We start from the raw sequence: 18804 nt of genomic DNA, 5'->3' as shown, positions 1-18804 counted from the left end.
TATATCGTACATTTTGACTGTTCCGGTGGACAGCGCGCTGGTCAGCCACTCCAGGTCTCTCAGTTTGAATGGCAGCAGGACGAGGCTGATACCATTACCGATGTCCACTGCGCTCTCTGGGTACAGTATGTGATGCGTCGTACGACGGCCGACATCTTCCTCAAACCCTTTAGTCACCGCCCTGTTCATCCTGAAGAAAAAAAACACGAGGAGTGTGAGGGCTGTGTGCATGTGCATGTGAATGTGTGTGTGTGTGTTTGTGTGGACGCTGTATGTACCGGAACACGAAGCCATGAGAATCAATGAGTGCGCCGTGTCCAGAATGCCGCAAGTTGCCAGAGTTCCCAACCACTGCACAACTACGGCAACGTGAGGGCACGGGCTCCAAATCTATAGAGGGTGGGGATATGACCTGGAACATCTTTGAGATCACTTCCTCTAAGGACTGGTCATTACCGGCCCGTTGAAGACTCTGTGGAAGAGCAGACACTATTTTTTTTCTTTTTTTCCCCCCCAGTGTGGCATCGTACATTTAGATATTTACATAAATACATCTTTTCCAACCTTTTAATCCTCCTTCCATTTCATGACAAATGCCGTTTAACACATTTATACACAAGTAAAACATTTTATTAATAAGTCACATTAAAAATTCTTCTTTCAGTGTCAAAAGGCTTGTTTTTGGTGCTTATCTTTGTGTTTCATGACAGTAAAATATTTTTTTAATAATTTCTTAATTTAAAAAAAACAAAACAGCTGAATGAGTAATGAAACTCTCTCTCTCTCCCTCACAGACAGACACACAGAGAGTGTACTGCCTTCTGTGGCCCAGACTAATTATGTTAGCAGCATTACTGGCCTCCTCTTTTTAATCTACTAATGGTTTCTGCAGCAGGAGTTAATCTATCTAAATGCAGGAAAAAGACTCAGACATTTGTCTTCTCATGCAAACTGCAGCCAGCCTCCACAAGGACAAATTCAGGCTTCTGAAAATACAAAACTTCATAACTGCTCATGACTATTTACTGCAACATCATCTAGTATGTTACAAAATATCTGTTGGTCTTTTAATTTAAAACAATGCCCAAAATATAAGCTGATGAGTCACTTCCCCTCACTTCCTGTACTATTTTCATAACAAAACATTGATAATTAAGACTAAGTTTATAATTTGGACATTAAATCACTATTTGCAAAAAAATTCTTGTTTTATCCAGTATTCACAGAAAGTGTTTACTTAAACTCTAAATCTGCTAAACAAAGGAGTCACTGCAACTGGAGTTACTGACCCTGCTGGCCATTAAAAAGTGTGATGCACACAGATCTGCTTTTCACATTTTCTGGTTAAAAGGGAAAATCAATCAAAAGAAAAGGAGCTTAAAGGGAAAAGAGCTTAAACAGCTTGTTTCAGACTGACCTTCAGACCTGTGGGGGCTACACTAAGGTGGAGTATTAGATAAATAAGGATCATTTTTTAAAAGTGAATCATGCAAAACTATTCTAGTCCAAGAATAAAAATACAGAGTTAGAAATAATCACAGTAGTTCCCCTTTAATAAAATCTGAACTTTCACTACATTTTGTCCTTACCAGCCACCACTGAAGTGCATCAGAGTCCAAATTATTGCCGGTGTCTTTGAGGATGGGCTGCTGTTTAGCGTCGTAGCGCTGGCTGAACCATTCAGACCCATTGTTGTCGGAAATACAGGCATCGGAGCAGCCACACAGCCTGAAAGAGTACAACACACAGGTGTCAGACCAGGGTATTAGGGGATATGCAGGGTTACAAGTGTTACATGTCATACTTTGTGTTTTTCATATGCTGCTCCTGAATCACCATCTCGTCCTCCTCCTCGTCATTTTCTTCCTCGTCATTTTCTTCCTCAACCATCTCTTCCTCAACCATCTCTTCCTCAGTGGGACCAAGGGGAATCTGTTCAGGTTTCAGGTAAGGAGGTGCCTGACCTGAAATTGGGCCTGTGAAATCAGCTGCTGGAAATAGAAACAAAGAGGTTCAGGCCATGTGGACCAATACTTAAAAACTACAACAACAACAACAAAAAAACCCATTAATTTCTCACATCCGCTCTTCACCTGTCATCCTGCCACTGGGTGCACTTTGGCCTCTGGGCGGAGCTGCAGGCTGAAACAGGAAATACCTCCTCTGAATGCTCTGGCTGGCAATCATGAGGAAGAGGATGGCAGTGATCACCAAGGCAACACAAGCCTTCCTCCTAACAATCATCTCTGCACTATGGGTGTTCAGCAGCAAGGAGGAAGGGCGTGTTCTTGAGCTGTCCGTTGACCAGCTATGTCAGCATAGTGGGAATGTATCACCTGCTGTCATCTGGACATTTTCCTTTGTTTTGTCACGTCACCACTCAGCTTTTCCTCCATCAAGGCTGAGACCGGTGTTGCTTTCTGATTGGTAGATACAAGATCTGTGACAGAAAGACACAGTGAATATTGCATCATTAATAATAAACTAAATATGTGAAACCTGTATTTTTCTTGGTTCATTCTTTGCATTACAACTCAGCAGTGTTTAAATCCCTTAAAAACCACTGCAGAACTCATTAAAGATTACATAAAAAACGGATACTGACAAATCAGCCACTGGCAATCACACTCTCTGTGGCCCAGTATCAATCCATATTCAGATCATTTGAAAAATCTTAAGTAAATAAATTGCAGTGCATTTCTGTTTATTCATAAAAAGCCAAATATAGATAAAAATCATAAAACCACAGAAATATCTGGAAACTGATCTGTGACATATTATAAAATTATTATTAGTTCATTCAAACCTTGACGTAAAAAAAAAAAAAAAAAAAAAAGCATTCAGCTGCTCTCCAGTGTTTTCCCTCACTCTGATGAGAGAGTTATGCTAATTCTTGTTTTGCTCCACTGCCATGGTGAACTCGGTGTAAGCGCCTCGTAAACAAATTCTCCACCTGCCTCACCTGACAATTTACTAAGGGGAAAGCTGCTGCCAAGAGGAACCCACATAATTTCCCTTGGGATTATAATGGCCTGTATTTGTATAGCGCTTTACTAGTCACTAAGGACCCCAAAGTGCAGTAATCCACCCATTCACACACACATTCACACACTGGTGATGGCAAGCTACCTTGTAGCCACAGCCACCCTGGGGCGCACTGACAGAGGCGAGGCTGCCGGACACTGGCGCCACCGGGCCCTCTGGCCTATTCTGATTCTGAACTACCCACTAGTGTTACAGCCCAAGACAGCGAAGTACATCACCGATAGGAGAAGTTCCTCTCTGAACGACAAACAAGAGCAACACGACCAGTTAGCTAGTCGGGATTTTTTTTCCCTGAATGGAGTCATCCTCTTACTCCCCTCTCCTCCTGCAGGAATGTATCCGTGCACACAGAACTCAGTCTATGAATCCCAATCAGATCTGGATTCAGTATAGCTTCTCCTGTTTCAGCTCTCAATGTAAATCTCCCTCTCGCTGTGTGTGTGCACGAACACACTCAGTCTGACCTGTCAGCTAACCTGTGTCAGTGTGAGTCTTAACTACTTTTCATGTACCTGAGCTATCACACCTTTTTCTACAGTATCCGTCTGACCTGGTTTAACGCACATGTGCACTTTACAACCATTACTTCCCCTTTTCTCATTTGATAAGTGCAATATGTAAAATTTTTCCAACCGACATTCGTTAGTCCAGTAAATGAAGATCAAGATGACGATATATTGTCTCAGGTGACTTTGTGATGGGCGGAGCAATGTAATCATGCATGGACTGATTTGCACGTTTAGAATCTATCAGTTTTTGTTTAAAAAAAAAAAAAAAAAAAAAAGGTTAGTGAAACTGAAAAAACTAGTTAAACCTGTCATAGCCTTTTCAGAACAAGATCAGACAAGTCAGCCACATTAGGACTGATTATCAACTATGATAATTTTCTCTTAAAGTCATCCACACCAGGTGAGAAGAGTAGCATTCAAAGGACAAAGATTTTTACACAGAGGTGACTTCCTGCACATGCACATGACTGCACAGAGCTTAAAGCCTCTTGCATTTGTCGAAGAAGGAGAAAAAGGAAAAAGGAGAAGGAGACAAAACTGTAATCAAAGAAAGTGTTTTTCCCCCACAAAGTATTTTCAAACTCTTGCAACATCTTCCTCTGAATGAATCTCTGAGCTTCTGTAGTGAAGTATCATTAAAATGGTTGTAAAAAGCAACACAGTTGAACACTTGTGCCCTCAACCCTGTGGCTGCAGTACAAAGCACCGGGTTACAAAAATCAAGAGGTGATGATTGATGCGGTTTGCCAGGCAGTGCACAGCGAGTATAATGGGGCCGTAACTGTATGCCAAGTTGGACTGTCCAAACGTGCTCCAGTACAAAGAGCTTTTAACACAGAGGCAGCTCAGAGCGGATATTATGATTGGCCCTGAAATTCCACACAGGAGGCAGCACACGGATCAACGTGTCTGCTATAAATCCACCCTGAGAATCAGGAAACGCATAAAAATTCAAACATTTTTGTGAACAACAGGGGGGGAAAGTTAATTCAAGCATAGTGGTCACAGCAGTAAAAAGTCTGGTATATATTAATACATTTTTCCAATATGCATTGCCCATACATTGGCTTGTCTTTGATGGCCTCCTGTTAAGTCTGTTGAATTTAAAATATTTCCTCACACATACAAAGTCTTGAATAATCAGGCCCCATTTTACCCTAATCCTTTAAAGCAAAGTGCATCAGCCAGCCTGAGACTCCTACATCACTGTTTTGTAGAAACTGCATGCTAATTTTTTAAGTAAAAAAAAAAAGAAGAAGTGTGATGTAGCAAATTTGATACAAAATATAACTCATACATGCAAATACTTTATTTTCTTTTATTATTTTTGAATTTACTTTTGATCAGGAGGTTTACTAAACAATCCAGTTCCATTTTCATGTTATTAGCTTAACCTGCAAGTACCTTATTTTTCCAACAGAGCACTTGACTCCAAGATTAGGAACCACAAGTAAGTCTGCAGAGTCTGTAAAAGCAGAAGTTGAAAAGATCAGATATCTCTCAGAAATGTCCTCCCGTTTTCTCTCCCAATGATGATGATGGACACAGACACATTAATTTCAAAGCATGGAGAAGTCCTGGTATGACCTTGCGTCCATGTGTCCGTGCAAGCCAAAAACCACATCTGTTTTACAACTGCCAGTTATATGTAGAGATCCGGGATAAAATTAAAGCAAGGCAGATTTAATTAATTATGGCGCTCATAACAATATAAACGTGTGTGTATAGCTGGTAAAGAGACCTAAAAGTGACCTAGACTGGCAAGCTATCACTGATCGCTTTGACCATGGTCGATCTCCAAAGTCATCATCTACTTCCACAGACCTATGGAGAGGTGACACATTGTTGTTATTGTTGGACAACATCTCCCACCCCATGCAGGAGACTCTGACAGCACTGAGCAGCTCCTTCAGTGGCAGGCTGCGGCACCCACAATGTGGGCGGCAGGTCTTTCCTTCCAACTGCTGTCAGACTCCACAACAAAGACTGGAAATTACCACACACATGCAGGCGGAAACACACATAACCAATAAACCATGGTAGCCTTCGCTAGTATCGCTTATGTGGACTGTAATCTTTCTGACAATTTTGACATATTATTTTACTCTATTTTATTTACATTCTATTGTTTTTCTTAATTTTTGCTGCTCTTAACTTTGTACTGTCCACTTTCTGCCACGACCAACTAAATTTCCCACTAATAGAGGTTTATCTTATCTGATATGCATAAAAAGAGACTGAATAACTTAACTGTAACACCAACATGCAGCAGTATATTAATTACTAACCTCGTATTGTGGATGGATTGTCTCAGTATTTCTCCTGACTGAAGTTTGGTCCTTTTTACATCAACCCGACATGTGACTGTCCCTAAACATCGAGAACCCTTGCGTTAGCGTTCATCCTCCAGCTTCACTGTGCTAATGTGTTTATATTATGCTAACCATAGCTGTGTAGCTAGCCACCACATAAGCACATTATTATATACCAGCTAGTCCAACTTCAGTAACCCTACAAATGTCACTGCTGTTTAATTTTCCTGTCTTCATTTATGTCGGAAGTGATGGCAGAGCTGTATGTTTGAATTTTTCTGAGATCCCTCAATCAGAACATGGTGTACTATTTAACCTTAAAAAATTGTTTTTGGGGGGGAGACTTCCCGCATACCACAGTTTGAGAACCACTGTATTAACACATAGTGAGTGAAAAAGGTGACTGAAGAAGAAATACTCAATGCATCATGGGAATCCCACAGCAGGCTACACCTATTGCAGCATAACTAAAGGGAGAATTCAGGGTCACCTGATCCAGCCGTAACCATATGCTTTAGTATAGTATAATGTAAACAGAATTGGTCCTAGCACCGAATCCTGTCGAAGTCCATAATTAACCTTCCCAGTGCAGGTATGTGTGTGTGCGTGTCTCACCCTGCCATAAATGGTATCAGCAATTGTCAGTTTTACAGAAGGAAGATCAGACTATGAAGTTGTATGTGGAAACTGTATATAGGTGTTTGCCAACCCTAAAGTCATAACAGTTAAGAAAAGCTCTGAGCTAGAGCTGGGCGATATGACCCAAAATTCATATTTCGATATTTTTTAGCTGGATGGCGATATAAGATATATATCTCGATATTTTTTTTTAAAGCCATAAAGTAAGAACAAAAAGAGAGTTCTTAGTCAAAGCTGTGTCCCAGATGTCACACAGGCACTTTTATTAACATACAGCATAGATGTACATGAAAAAAACTACTCAAAAATAAATTATGAGCATTTATTAAATAATAATGCTCCATAAATAAAATAAAACTATGTTGTTTTTGTGCATAACAAAGAGCTCACAATTGTGCAGTCAAAATGTAAACTAAAAGACGCTGAGCATAATAACATAGACAGATTTCACAGCTGCTCTGTTCCCAACTTCTACTGCGTGACTGACAGCCTGGAGTTTGAAATCCGCTTCGTAACCATGTCTCTGAACAGGTGCCATTTATGGTCCTTATACACACACAATACGGTAATATTACGTTGAAGCACAGTAGGTATTACTCCGCGAAGCTCCTCGGTAGCCGTAATGCTCCGACAATCCATCAAGCGGTGCAGCTCCGTAGCTTACCAAAGTCGAACTAAAACATTTTTTGACAGATTGCTGAGCGCTGTGTATCACATAAAATCGGTTCGCGGTCATCAAGCACAACCAGAATTCATACAAAAGGCGCGCAGTCAACTTTTGAGAAAATGAAAGGATTTCAGGCCGTGCATGGCGTTAGTGTGGCTAGCTCGTTAGCGTGGTTAGCTCGTTAACACATTGACGCCACCCAGCCCCACGCACGGGGCGATGCGCAGTAACTCATTAACGGAGATTTGCTGTGTCCATCTTGTCGCTGCCTGCAGGTGAAGCGATGGGGGAGGAGGGGGAGTTGTGTTCAGTGAAGGAGAGGCGAGGTCGAGTAATGTTGCGTAAAGACAAAAGTGGACGAAAGAGAGGCAAACTTGCGGCTCCGCAACTATAATTATAACGTAACATATACTATATCGATATAAAGGATATTGTCACATCTTATATCTCGTATAAAAATATATCGATATTTTTAAAAAAACAACAATTAAAACAACAAACGGCTGCGCGCGCTCGGAGTGCACCAGTGAAGACAATGCATTCATCATCACAGAGCATGCCGTGAGGAACACCTTCAGGAGGGTGAACACCAGGAAGGCAGCAGGACCAGATGCAATCCCTGGCCGGGTCCTGAGAGCCTGTGCTGACCAGCTAGCACCGGTGTTCACGGAGATCTTCAACCTTTCCCTGGCCCAAGCAGTGATTCCCACGTGCTTCAAACAGTCCATTATTGTTCCTGTTCCAAAGAAACAACAGCCCGCTTGCCACAATGACTACCGTCCAGTAGCACTGACTTCAATTGTGATGAAGTGTTTTGAAAGACTGATGAGAGATCACATCACTTCTTCACTTCCTGCCACCATCGACTCACTTCAGTTTGCTTACCGGACTAATCGTTCCACAGACGATGCCATATCTCACCTGCTCCACACATCTCTGAGTCACCTGGACACTGGCAGAGGGAATTATGTTAGGATGCTGTTCGTGGACTACAGTTCAGCATTCAACACAATAATTCCCTCTAAGCTTTTCACCAAGTTGACGGATCTAGGACTCAGCTCATCACTGTGTCAGTGGATCCTCAACTTCCTCACAGACAGACCCCAATCAGTGAGGGTGGGAAAACAAGTCTCCCCCTCCATCTCACTCAGCACTGGAGTGCCTCAGGGCTGTGTTTTAAGCCCCCTGCTGTACTCACTGTACACTTATGACTGTGTAGCCACATCAGACACCACCTCCATTGTCAAGTTTGCTGACGACACTGTTGTTGTAGGCCTGATCTCCGACAACATCGAGATGGCCTACCTGGAGGAGATTAGGAACCTGGAGACCTGGTGCCAGGAGAATAACCTCCTCCTAAACATCAGCAAGACTAAGGAGCTGATCGTGGACTTCACTACAAAGCAGGGGAGGAATTACAAACCCCTCATCATCAGTGGCACGCCAGTGGAGAGAGTGGACAGTTTCCGATACCTGGGTGTCCACATCACTCAGGACCTGTCATGGTCCTGTCACATCAACACCCTGGTTAAGAAAGCCCGTCAGTGTCTCTTCTTCCTCAGAAGACTTAGAGACTTCCATCTGCCACTGAAGGTGCTCAAGAACTTTTACTCCTGCACCATCGAGAGCATCCTGACGGGAAACATCTGCACCTGGTTTGGGAACAGCACCAAGCAGGACAGACGAGATCTGCAAAGAGTGGTGCGCTCGGCCGAACGCATCATTCAATCAGAGCTCCCTGACCTGCTGTCCATCTACACCAAGCGGTGCAAGTCCAAAGCTAGGAAGATTATGATGGACCTCTCCCATCCCAACAATGGACTTTTCTCACTGTTGAGGTCTGGGAAGCGCTTCCGCTCCCTTAAGGCCAAAACAGAGAGAATGAGGAGGAGCTTCTTCCCCCAGGCTATTCGGGTCCTGAACCAGGTGTAGGACTGGACTCTCCCACACACATCACATCACTATAAGACTGGACTCTCATACACATCACATTAACACACGCACCACCACACATTTCCTATAATTTATAATCTTTATAATCTCTTTCTGCTATTTGCACATTTTTTAGGCAAGGCAAGGCAAGTTTATTTATATAGCACAATTCAACAACAAGGTGATTCAAAGTGCTTTACAGAGACATTAAAAACAAAAACAAATAAAAAGCATGATTTTAATTTGATTAAAACAAGCAAACAAACAAACAAACAAAACAGTATATAAAATCAAATATCAAAACAGTAGATAAAATCAGAACAGTAGATAAAATCAGTAGTTAAAAAGTAGGTTTCTAAATTTAAACTTAAGTGTGGATTTGGTGCTTTATTCAAATGCAGCTGAGAATAGGTGAGTCTTCAACCTGGATTTAAATAAACTGAGTGTTTCAGCTGATCTGAGGCTTTCTGGGAGTTTGTTCCAGATATAAGGAGCATAAAAGCTGAATGCAGCTTCTCCGTGTCTGGTTCTGACTCTGGGGACTGATAACAGACCGGATCCAGATGACCTGAGGGATCTGGAAGGTTCATACTGGGTCAGGAGGTCACTGATGTATTTTGGTCCTAAACCATTCAGAGCTTTATAGACCAGCATCAGAACTTTAAAGTCTATCCTCTGACGGACAGGCAGCCAGTGTAAAGACCTCAGAGCTGGACTGATGTGGTCCACTTTTTTGGTCTTAGTGAGGACTCTAGCAGCAGAGTTCTGAATGAGCTGTAGTTGTCTGACTGATTTTTTAGGTAGACCTGTAAAGATGCTGTTACAGTAATCAAGCCTACTAAAGATGAATGCATGGACTAGTTTTTCCAGGTCCTGTTGAGACTGTAAATTTCTAAGTTAATTTGTAAATTTTGTAGTAACCTGTAAATTATAAATACTGTAAAACTTTTTTCTGTCATTTAATGGTCGGGCATTGTACAGCTACAAGCATTTCACCCCTATGTCATACTGTGTATGGTTGTGTGTGTGTGACAAATAAAATTTGAATTTGAATTTGAATTTGATATATCGCCCAGCTCTACTCTGAGCGCAATTTATGGTCATTCAAATGTATCCGACCGCTTTTCCATTTGGACAGTGAGCAGAGAGGGGTTTTCAATGCAGACAGGCTCATATGCAGTCCTCCAAAATCAACTGCACTTCGCTGGAAGCAGATGACGTTGATTAGAATAATCTCCCAACTGATATTTGCATGTCTAAGGCTACGTTCACACTGCAGGCGAAAGCGCATCAAATCCGATTTTTTTGACCCTATGCGACCCATATCCGATCACGGTATGACAGTGTGAACGGCACAAATCCGATATGGGTCACTTTCGTATGTGGTACTGAATCCGATACATATCTGATGTTTTAGAAAGCGACTGCTGTGTGAACGGTCAAGTCGCATTAAATCCGTCTTTTACGTCACTGACACAAGACAGACGCCAATTATCAGCGCCGGAGAAGCGCCCGAGAAGACATCGCGAACGATTCCTGGCCATCCGGTGAAACTGTTGGGAAGACCACGTTGGAGAAACGTGAACATTTTATTTGTACTGTATAATCTGCAGATTCTGACAGAAATCTGCAACTATCCTTTGAAGCACCGCTCCTCTAAAACAGCAAAAAGGATCATTATTAGGTTATCTACATTATTATGTAAACAACAAAATAACTTAAAGCAAAAATTGTGAAACATAAAGTCCGAAGTCTTTATATTAAGGGCAATCAGTCAAACAATATTGTTTGCTCTGGGTCTAAACAGAGGGAGTTGTGTGTGACATCTTCTTTTGCGCATGCGGGCTGCTTTGAGCGTTCACACTAGAGCGCGTTTGCTGTCGCATTTTATTTGTAGTGTGAACAAGCAGACAAAAAAAATCGGATTTGATCAAAAAATCGGAATTGAGCATTAAGACCTGTAGTGTGAACGTAGCCTAAGTCTATCCAATCATTCAAATTGCACCTAAAAACTGAAGGCTTTTGAATCAAACTAGTTTGACTTTCATCCAGTTTGCTCTGAACTATGCAAATGTGTTGTTTATTCCCCGTTTGCTTGTTATGCTTTGTCCCGAATTTTATCTGTCTTGCAGTCGACCGTGGAGCACTTTTATGATCATTGGTCTTTTAAAATGTGCTATAGAAACAAGCTTTGATTTGATTTGACGTATGCATCTGCTGAATGCCTATCGGTTGACAAATGAGACGAAATAGAGAAAGGAGCAACAGCAAAGTTGGTCCAGGAATGGGAGAAGAAAACAAACTTTAAAGGGAAAAAACAAAACAGAACAAAAAGCGAGATAGTAGCTGCAGTCGACACTTTTCGTTGTTTCTGGACCAACAACAGCACAAGCAAGAGTGACCCACAGACCACTTGTACCATACCTCCATCTGCAGATAGATGGGGCATCCTTGGACTTCCAGTAGGCTGCAAACACCCTCTTCCCTTCTGAACCATAAATTTGAATTTAGACATTCATCTCTAAAAAATGTAAACAAAACATTCAGAGTCATTGCTGTGGACAAATGAACTTAACAGTGTTTACTTTTGAAGTCAGCCTTTTATTTTCTACCATTCCAATTAGACCTGAGAGATCATAAAAATCACATTTACCACAAAGTTATGAGGACTGTGTTGTTGAAGAATGCATGAGTACCATAAACTTTTGTTAACACGTAAAATGAAACGAGCACAATATAAGCTGTGCTCGGTTTGACATCATATGAACTTTGTACTGTGGAGTCAACAACAAGACTTTCATGCCTGATCCAGCTGCATCTGACAATTTCATTAATGCTGAACAAACAGTTCAGTGCTTTTAAATGAATATTTTTTTTAACAAAAGAATGCCTCAGAGGTTTTTAAACAATGGACACCAACATTCATTTCCTCTTCTGCTGGGTTCATGCCTGAAGTCTTTCAAACCTGTTCAGAAATCCTGTTTCCCTTATTAACGAAATAGGAAACACCCATTTAAGGCAATGTAAATGCCCCAGAGCTGAGAGTTGAAAAGACAGTGGAGGGTCTGGATGTTGTTCAGGGATTTCAGGATGGGGAGGGTTAGATGAGCGTACAGATAATTTCCTGTCCCAAGAACACATTGCAACAACAGGACTTCCTATCTTGCTTACTCTCCTTCTCTGATCTCTGACACTTCTGTTGACAAGTCCCTTTCGCGCTTATTAAATCCCAATATGCAGCACCAAAGGTTTCTTCAGCTGATGTGTAAAAACGTCTAGGCAACTGAGGACGTTCACTTTAACTGGGTTATAGTGGAGACTAAAGCTCCATGTTGATAACACAAATTAGTCAGCTGACAAAGCAACAGCTGCTTGCTTTCTCAAATGTCTGTAAAAGGAACAAGGCCTTGTCGAGACCCATGCCAAAGTAAGTACAGTCTACTTGATGTGATCAGACCGGGTCCTCTGATGTAATAAACTCTTTGGCCCACAAAGGTTTCATTACATTTGCAGTAATGAGCTCAGCTGTTACAGACTCTGGGAATATGTGAGACCATCAATGTTATATTTTAGAGGGGGAAAAGCAAAACTACAAACACTTGTTTGTAGTTGCAAATTTAAGTGAAAAGCTTGCACTCTTGAGCCCTGGACACAGCAGCTGTTGCCTTTCCCACTGTCTTTCACACCACTAACTTTCACACCCCCTCTCTTTTATATTCTTGTTAAAACTGCAGAGCCTCATATGCTTCCTCTGATGTAAAAAACAAGGTGAAAATACTAAGAAGAAAAATTGTCAAATTAAGAATTGCCTGTCTTATTTTCTGATTTACCCGATTTGTTTGTTTGGTATTATTGATAATTTCTGCTTTTCTTTATAAACTGTTTTTATTTTTTGGATGATTTCATGTATTGTCGGTTTCTTCATGTGATACAGCTAAATAAACTGGTTCATGTAAATACAAAACTGTTGACCAATAGTCTACTAATCCCTGACAGATAAGATAATCAACAGTCCAAAGTTTTGTTTAACCCTCCGGTGTTCCTGTATTTACACACAAACTGTTTCAGGAGATACATTTTGTTTTAATCCACATACCAACTCAGTGCAGCTTTAATAATATGTTTACCATGAATTTACATTGATAAGGTTAGAATGACTTTTAATTAGGGCAGGGCAATATGGCCTAAAATATTTATCACGATATACATTTGAAAATTTGTGATAACGATATAACTGACGATATAATTGACGCAAGACAAAATACTTTACAACTCCACAGCTTTATTAGTGCAAAAAACCCCCCATCAATGTATTTTCCTTTAAACAAGCAGCTGTTTTTTATGTGCATTAAAGCTATATAAAAATTTAACAGTGCAAATGCAAATTCCTCACTGACATTTTAACCAAAACGTGTTTCAAGTAGAAATTGACCGACATATCCTGAGCATAACCCTGTATAATATCCACAAAACTAGAAAGAGGTTATACACACACAATATGGTAATATTATGTTGAAGCACAGTACGTATTACTCTGCGAGGCTCCCGACTACGGTAGCCATAATGCTCCGACAATCCATCAAGCAGTGCGGGTTTGTAGCTTATGAAAGTCATACTAAAACATTTTTTGTTTTACCCACATTCTATCGCGATATTTCATTTTCTTATCATTGCCTAACATTATACCGGTATTACTGTGAATGGTATGATATGGTCCAGCCCTACTTTTAATGCCATTATTGATTCATTTTAAAGGTCTAATTGTTTCTTGTTGGTCTCATTGACTCCTGATCAATGTGTAGACTCCCATCTAAAATAAATATTGAGCACCTTGTTGATGCAAACTGTTCTTTCGCAAAGGAAGTAAATGCTGAGCACAATCCTTTGTTAGATACCAGAACTGTAGGAATATTTAAGTTGCCTTAAGCCAGGGGTGTCGAAGTCCAGGCCTCGAGGGCCGGTGTCCTGCAGGTTTTAGATAACACCCTGGGTGAACACACCTGAATCAAATGAGTAGTTCATTACCAGGCCTCTAGAGAACTACAAGACATGTTGAGGAGGTAATTTAGCCATTTGAATCAGCTGTGTTGGATCAAGGTCACATCCAAAACCTGCAGGACACCGGCCCTCGAGGCCTGGAGTTCGACACCTGTGCCTTAAGCATAACAGAGACAGTACTTAATTTCTGCCATTTTCAGAAGTATTGCTGACCTGAAATAGGAAAGAAAGTGTGTCAAGCTCTTAAAAGTTTATGAAGGCAAAAGCCACATGTGCGTTTTTGAGCCTTTGAGAGGACAGTGATATAAAATAAATTCCTTAGGTCCAAGTCTGAACCCTTAAACATCTCTTTGAAGAAGGAAGGATCAGCTAAGATGTCCTAAAAATTGCACTTGGTACAATCCTTGTGAATTACACACTACACCAACAGTCAGAAACACATTCCCTAGTCTTTCATAAAGCACGCCAACTCCAAATTTAAAACCTTGTATTTATCTTCAAACGGTCCCTACTGAGGAAAAAAACATTCTGACTTTCAGAAACGTAACTTACAGCGGTTCTCACAAAGACAGACGATCGACTATACACACAGTAATACAGCACAGGAAGAAGAGAGGGGAAAAAAGCTTGCCCTCATATCCGGTACAGAAAGCCTTGACTCACAGACATGATTTTTTTTTTTTTTTTTTATCCTTATTACGTATTTTTACTGAACCTAAATGTGTCATTGTCCAGTTTCTCTAGAAAGTGGCTCTCCTTGTAGTCTGAAAGTCCACTTTATAAGACAACATCTATTCAGCATTAAGTATTGCCACACAAAAATCCTGTGACTAACATCTGAATGTTTGGTGGGGAAATGAAAATGGATTCAGGCAAATGAGCAGACAGTGAGTCTGTAAAAACTCATCTCTGTAGTCCAGATTTAGTCAGGCCTCTATAATTACTTTAGCTCCAACCCAGTCTAAAAAGGAAAAAAAAAAAATCCCACACCAAATGACCACACAACCTGCTCCACTGACTATCATTACATTACATTTAAGTGTACCATTTCAGTTGTCACATAAACATAAATATCACAGACAGTCCCAAACATAATTACACGGGAGTTTTACTGGCCTGGCACACCTATGATCAAAGTGGGCTGTAGTTGGCCCTCGATATAAAATGAACCACAATTCTCTCACTTGTTTGAAGTTTTGAACATAAAGCACTGAATTTTTTTGTTCTACCATTCAACTATAAACAAGACAAAGAGAGCAATAATAGCTGGGACTGTAAATTTAAGTACAAGACAGCCAGTATCATAGACATGGCCATCTGTCTGCGCCCTTCTTCTGTAAATCAACAGCTAGTTTACATGAACACATGATCAGTTATGGTCCTCTGTCAGGTAAAATATTATGACTGTATGGAACACAGTGACCTTGACAGAAATATATTCTGAGCCTGGTCAGTTTAAAATAATTCATGGGAGTCTTGATGCGTTTGTCCATTCACCCTCCGATTGCTTGTTTTTCTTCTTCTTTCTTCTTCTTTCCTTTCTTCTTCTGGTCTCTCTCCCGTCAGCACTGGCCTTTCCCTTCAGTTACTCTTTGTAGTGTTGTTTAATTATTATTTAATTTAGAAATTACTGGAAGATTTTTTTTCTGTATACTGACATTAACTTAGAAGAGAAGCCTGAATCACGGCTGGTTCCAGGGCTTTTCCCTCTTTTGTTTGATTTTGCCATGGCTCCCATCTCCCTTATTTGTGTTTAAGTGTCTTGGGTTCCTTTGATCCATGAATTTAGAGACCACAACAAAAGGTACATAATGAAGCCACAAATACTAATTGCCAAAGACGTGCAGGGCAACTGAAAAAAGGGATGCATCAGACATCATACAGACTCCGGTAGCTGGGCTGGGCATCTCTGACACTCTGCTGATCTAATTTAATTAAATGTAATTTAGGGTTATTATATGTACATTCACCTTGCATAGGCTGAGCTCGCTGCATTCCAAGAATTAGAGCAAACACAGCGACAACAAAGAGTCAGCAGTCCAGGGACATTTTACACCAGCACGCCAAGGTCTGTTTATTTGTTTGTCATAGTTCATGACCCAATTGTGATGAGGCAAACAAACACTGGTCTAGTGAGCTGATGAGGAGGCACATCGCCCTAAAACTGACTAGAAAACTTCTATTGATCTCACAGTTTCATGATGAGATGTCAACAACAACTAAGTTATTAACTGCTATCACAGCGATACTGCAATACATAATATTGACAGCCAGGGGAAGATTACAAAAATATTATATTTAGCACAGTTGCTCTGTTGTGTGTGTTTTGCTGTAATGCTAAATGTCCTGAGGATTCATAATTAGATATTTGTTGATAAGGTGTCACAGATAAAACTGCTGATTGTTTCCAGGATATCAACAGGAAACAGGCAACGCTCTAATGGAGGAGTGCTACACACAGACAATCGCAGGCTACCAGCAGACCAATATTACAGAGATAATAACAACCTGGAGTCGAAACAGGCCACACTGTCAACAGCACAAATATTACAGCAGCTGCTCTATATAAACACTCGGTCTTTTACCAGTAACAGTAAAGTTGAACTCTACATTAAGGCAAAAATACACCAAGAAAACCTCAACACATAATATAATATTGTTAAAGCACTAGCAGACAACAGGCCAACTCCACTCCAAGAACACATTAAATGCACACAGAGCAGCCGAGCACCACCAACTGTAATCTATAAAGACTCTCGGTAAGATAACTACAGACTAATGTGGGAGGAAAAGAACACAGTAGAGTGCAGCTACGTGTAAATACACCAAACTGAGCGCAGCATGACAGAGAAGTACTATTAAATATACATTTTATGTATGCATGCCCAATATTTCTCCTTAACTTCCTATTCAAGGAAGTTCTTTTTTCGATAGTGCGCTGCACAACACGCTTTTACATCCTTTGCTCTGTGCTTACCAGTATTTATCATCAGGCTTGTAAATAAGGGTGCTGACATTATTACATTACTTTGCTTGACTAAGGAGTATAAAAGCTGGGTAACGTCTACAGTTTTTGATGATGCTTCTATGTGGAACCAATTGAAGGCTTTACTGGATGTCCCACACTATTACTGTTACCATATTCTTTGAGGGGGCGGCATTAAATGAACCTTCTGGTAAGATGTTCATTTCCTCATGAATGGATGGTTAGGCGGATAGTTTTCTGACAAGCTAATGAATATTACAGGAGTAATATGAGCGATAAGTAAAGTCTATGAGGCAAGCTACAACACACAGGATCACGGGACTTTAGACATACTGTAAACATTGATTAGGTAAAATATATTAAAAAGTACAATAAAAACAATACACACGACAATGAAACTGTCCTCACCTACCAGTACTATAATTTTAAAAGTCCTTTTAAACAGAAAAACTACAGCAATATTTCAGGAATACATGAAGCAGGCCATTAAAAATTATTTCTAAAGGTACATCAAATACTGCAGAAAGGCATAGAAGATGACAAATGAGAATATTCTGAAGTCGCCACTAACACCACCACGAAAGCCGCTATAATTATGTAGGTCAAGCAAAAATAACCTAAAATATAATAGAGATGTGGATACAAAGGGCAGAGTAAAGTTCTAAACTAATTTTAAAGGAGTGCTGTCTAGTAAGTTGTGGTTCCTTCAAATTGGATATACAAAGAACTGCAACTGCATGTACCCCAGCAGCAGACGGGCAGCTACAAAAATAGAAAAGTAGAGACCTCAAGTCTGAAGGTATTTGTCCCCAATCGACCCCCAACGTTATCTGCCTCCTTCTAAAGTATCTCACGCTTTTTTCTTTCCTTTAAAAATCACAACACAAACAAGCAACCCACGTCAAGAGAAAAACAGCACAATCCGTAGTAAAACTGGCTTCAAAATGCGTTAAGTTTAGGTGGAAACTTTAAGAAGTTTCTAGCCCGAGTAACGAACACGCCGTCACACAGATTGGTCGGTACACGGGTTTAGACACACAACGAGCCAGTAAACAGCCAGTAAAACCCCACAAAGCTCCGAGAAGAACAAACCGAAAAGCACTTACATGAAAGAAAAGCAGCTGCAACAGACACCAGCTAGATTTTCTTCCCTTCTTTTAGAGGAGCAGCAGAGCTGAGGGCATGATGATGCAGAACAGAGACCCCACCTACCAGGAGGGGGAGGGGCCTGACGAATAAGGGGATTTTTTTTCTAAATAACATTTTTTTTTTCTTTCTAACGGTGCGGTTTTTTGGATGTGTCTTTATGTTACAGGCATGTTGCAGTGTTGAGTATGTGGTCTTTAAAATTTTACAAAATGGCAGCAAAGACTTTACAGATTTATTTGGTTAGGCCTTCTCGGCTTTGTTGAGAAATAGCAAGGAGATAAAATCCAACAATAGGTTCAAGTTTAGGTTCTTAGATCAGGTTTAATTTATGTTAATTAAACATAAGTTATGAGCTTATTTACGGTGGCCCTGAGAGGCCAAACGGACTGCAACTTCAGAAAACACCTGCAAAAAGAAAAATGCTGCAAAATGAAAAACGCTGCAAAAAGAAAAACGCTGCACTGCAACTTCAAGAAAAACGCTGCACTGCAACTTCAGAAAACACCTGCAAAAAGAAAAACGCTGTAAAAGAAAAACGCTGCAAAAAGAAAAATGCTGCAAAAGCAC

General features: G+C 40.6%; 1 protein-coding gene across 3 annotated transcripts in view; it reads right to left on the bottom strand.

Annotated features, from left to right (window-relative positions):
- st3gal8 (ST3 beta-galactoside alpha-2,3-sialyltransferase 8) overlaps positions 1-18316 on the bottom strand; it is a 25640-nt gene extending 7324 nt beyond the window's left edge. Inside the window, exons 1-7 of one of the 3 annotated variants that reach the window (XM_019359116.2) lie at positions 18195-18313; positions 4959-5019; positions 2094-2440; positions 1805-1991; positions 1590-1728; positions 279-472; positions 11-190 (exon numbers count right to left, since the gene is read on the bottom strand). In XM_019359116.2, the coding sequence (XP_019214661.1) occupies positions 11-190; positions 279-472; positions 1590-1728; positions 1805-1991; positions 2094-2244 (851 nt within the window). In that variant the 5' untranslated portion in view covers positions 2245-2440; positions 4959-5019; positions 18195-18313. Of the gene's footprint in view, positions 1-10; positions 191-278; positions 473-1589; positions 1729-1804; positions 1992-2093; positions 2441-4958; positions 5020-18194 lie in introns of all 3 variants that reach the window. The other 2 variants (XM_005469669.3, XM_005469671.3) reach the window with 2 other exon arrangements.
- Between the last annotated feature and the right edge of the window lie 488 nt (positions 18317-18804).

The sequence above is a fragment of the Oreochromis niloticus genome, linkage group LG5 (assembly GCF_001858045.2).
Source record: "Oreochromis niloticus isolate F11D_XX linkage group LG5, O_niloticus_UMD_NMBU, whole genome shotgun sequence".
In the NCBI taxonomy this organism is placed as follows: domain Eukaryota; kingdom Metazoa; phylum Chordata; class Actinopteri; order Cichliformes; family Cichlidae; genus Oreochromis; species Oreochromis niloticus.
The sequence above is the reverse complement of the archived record's forward strand: the minus strand, read 5'-3'. Positions and strand labels throughout refer to the sequence as shown.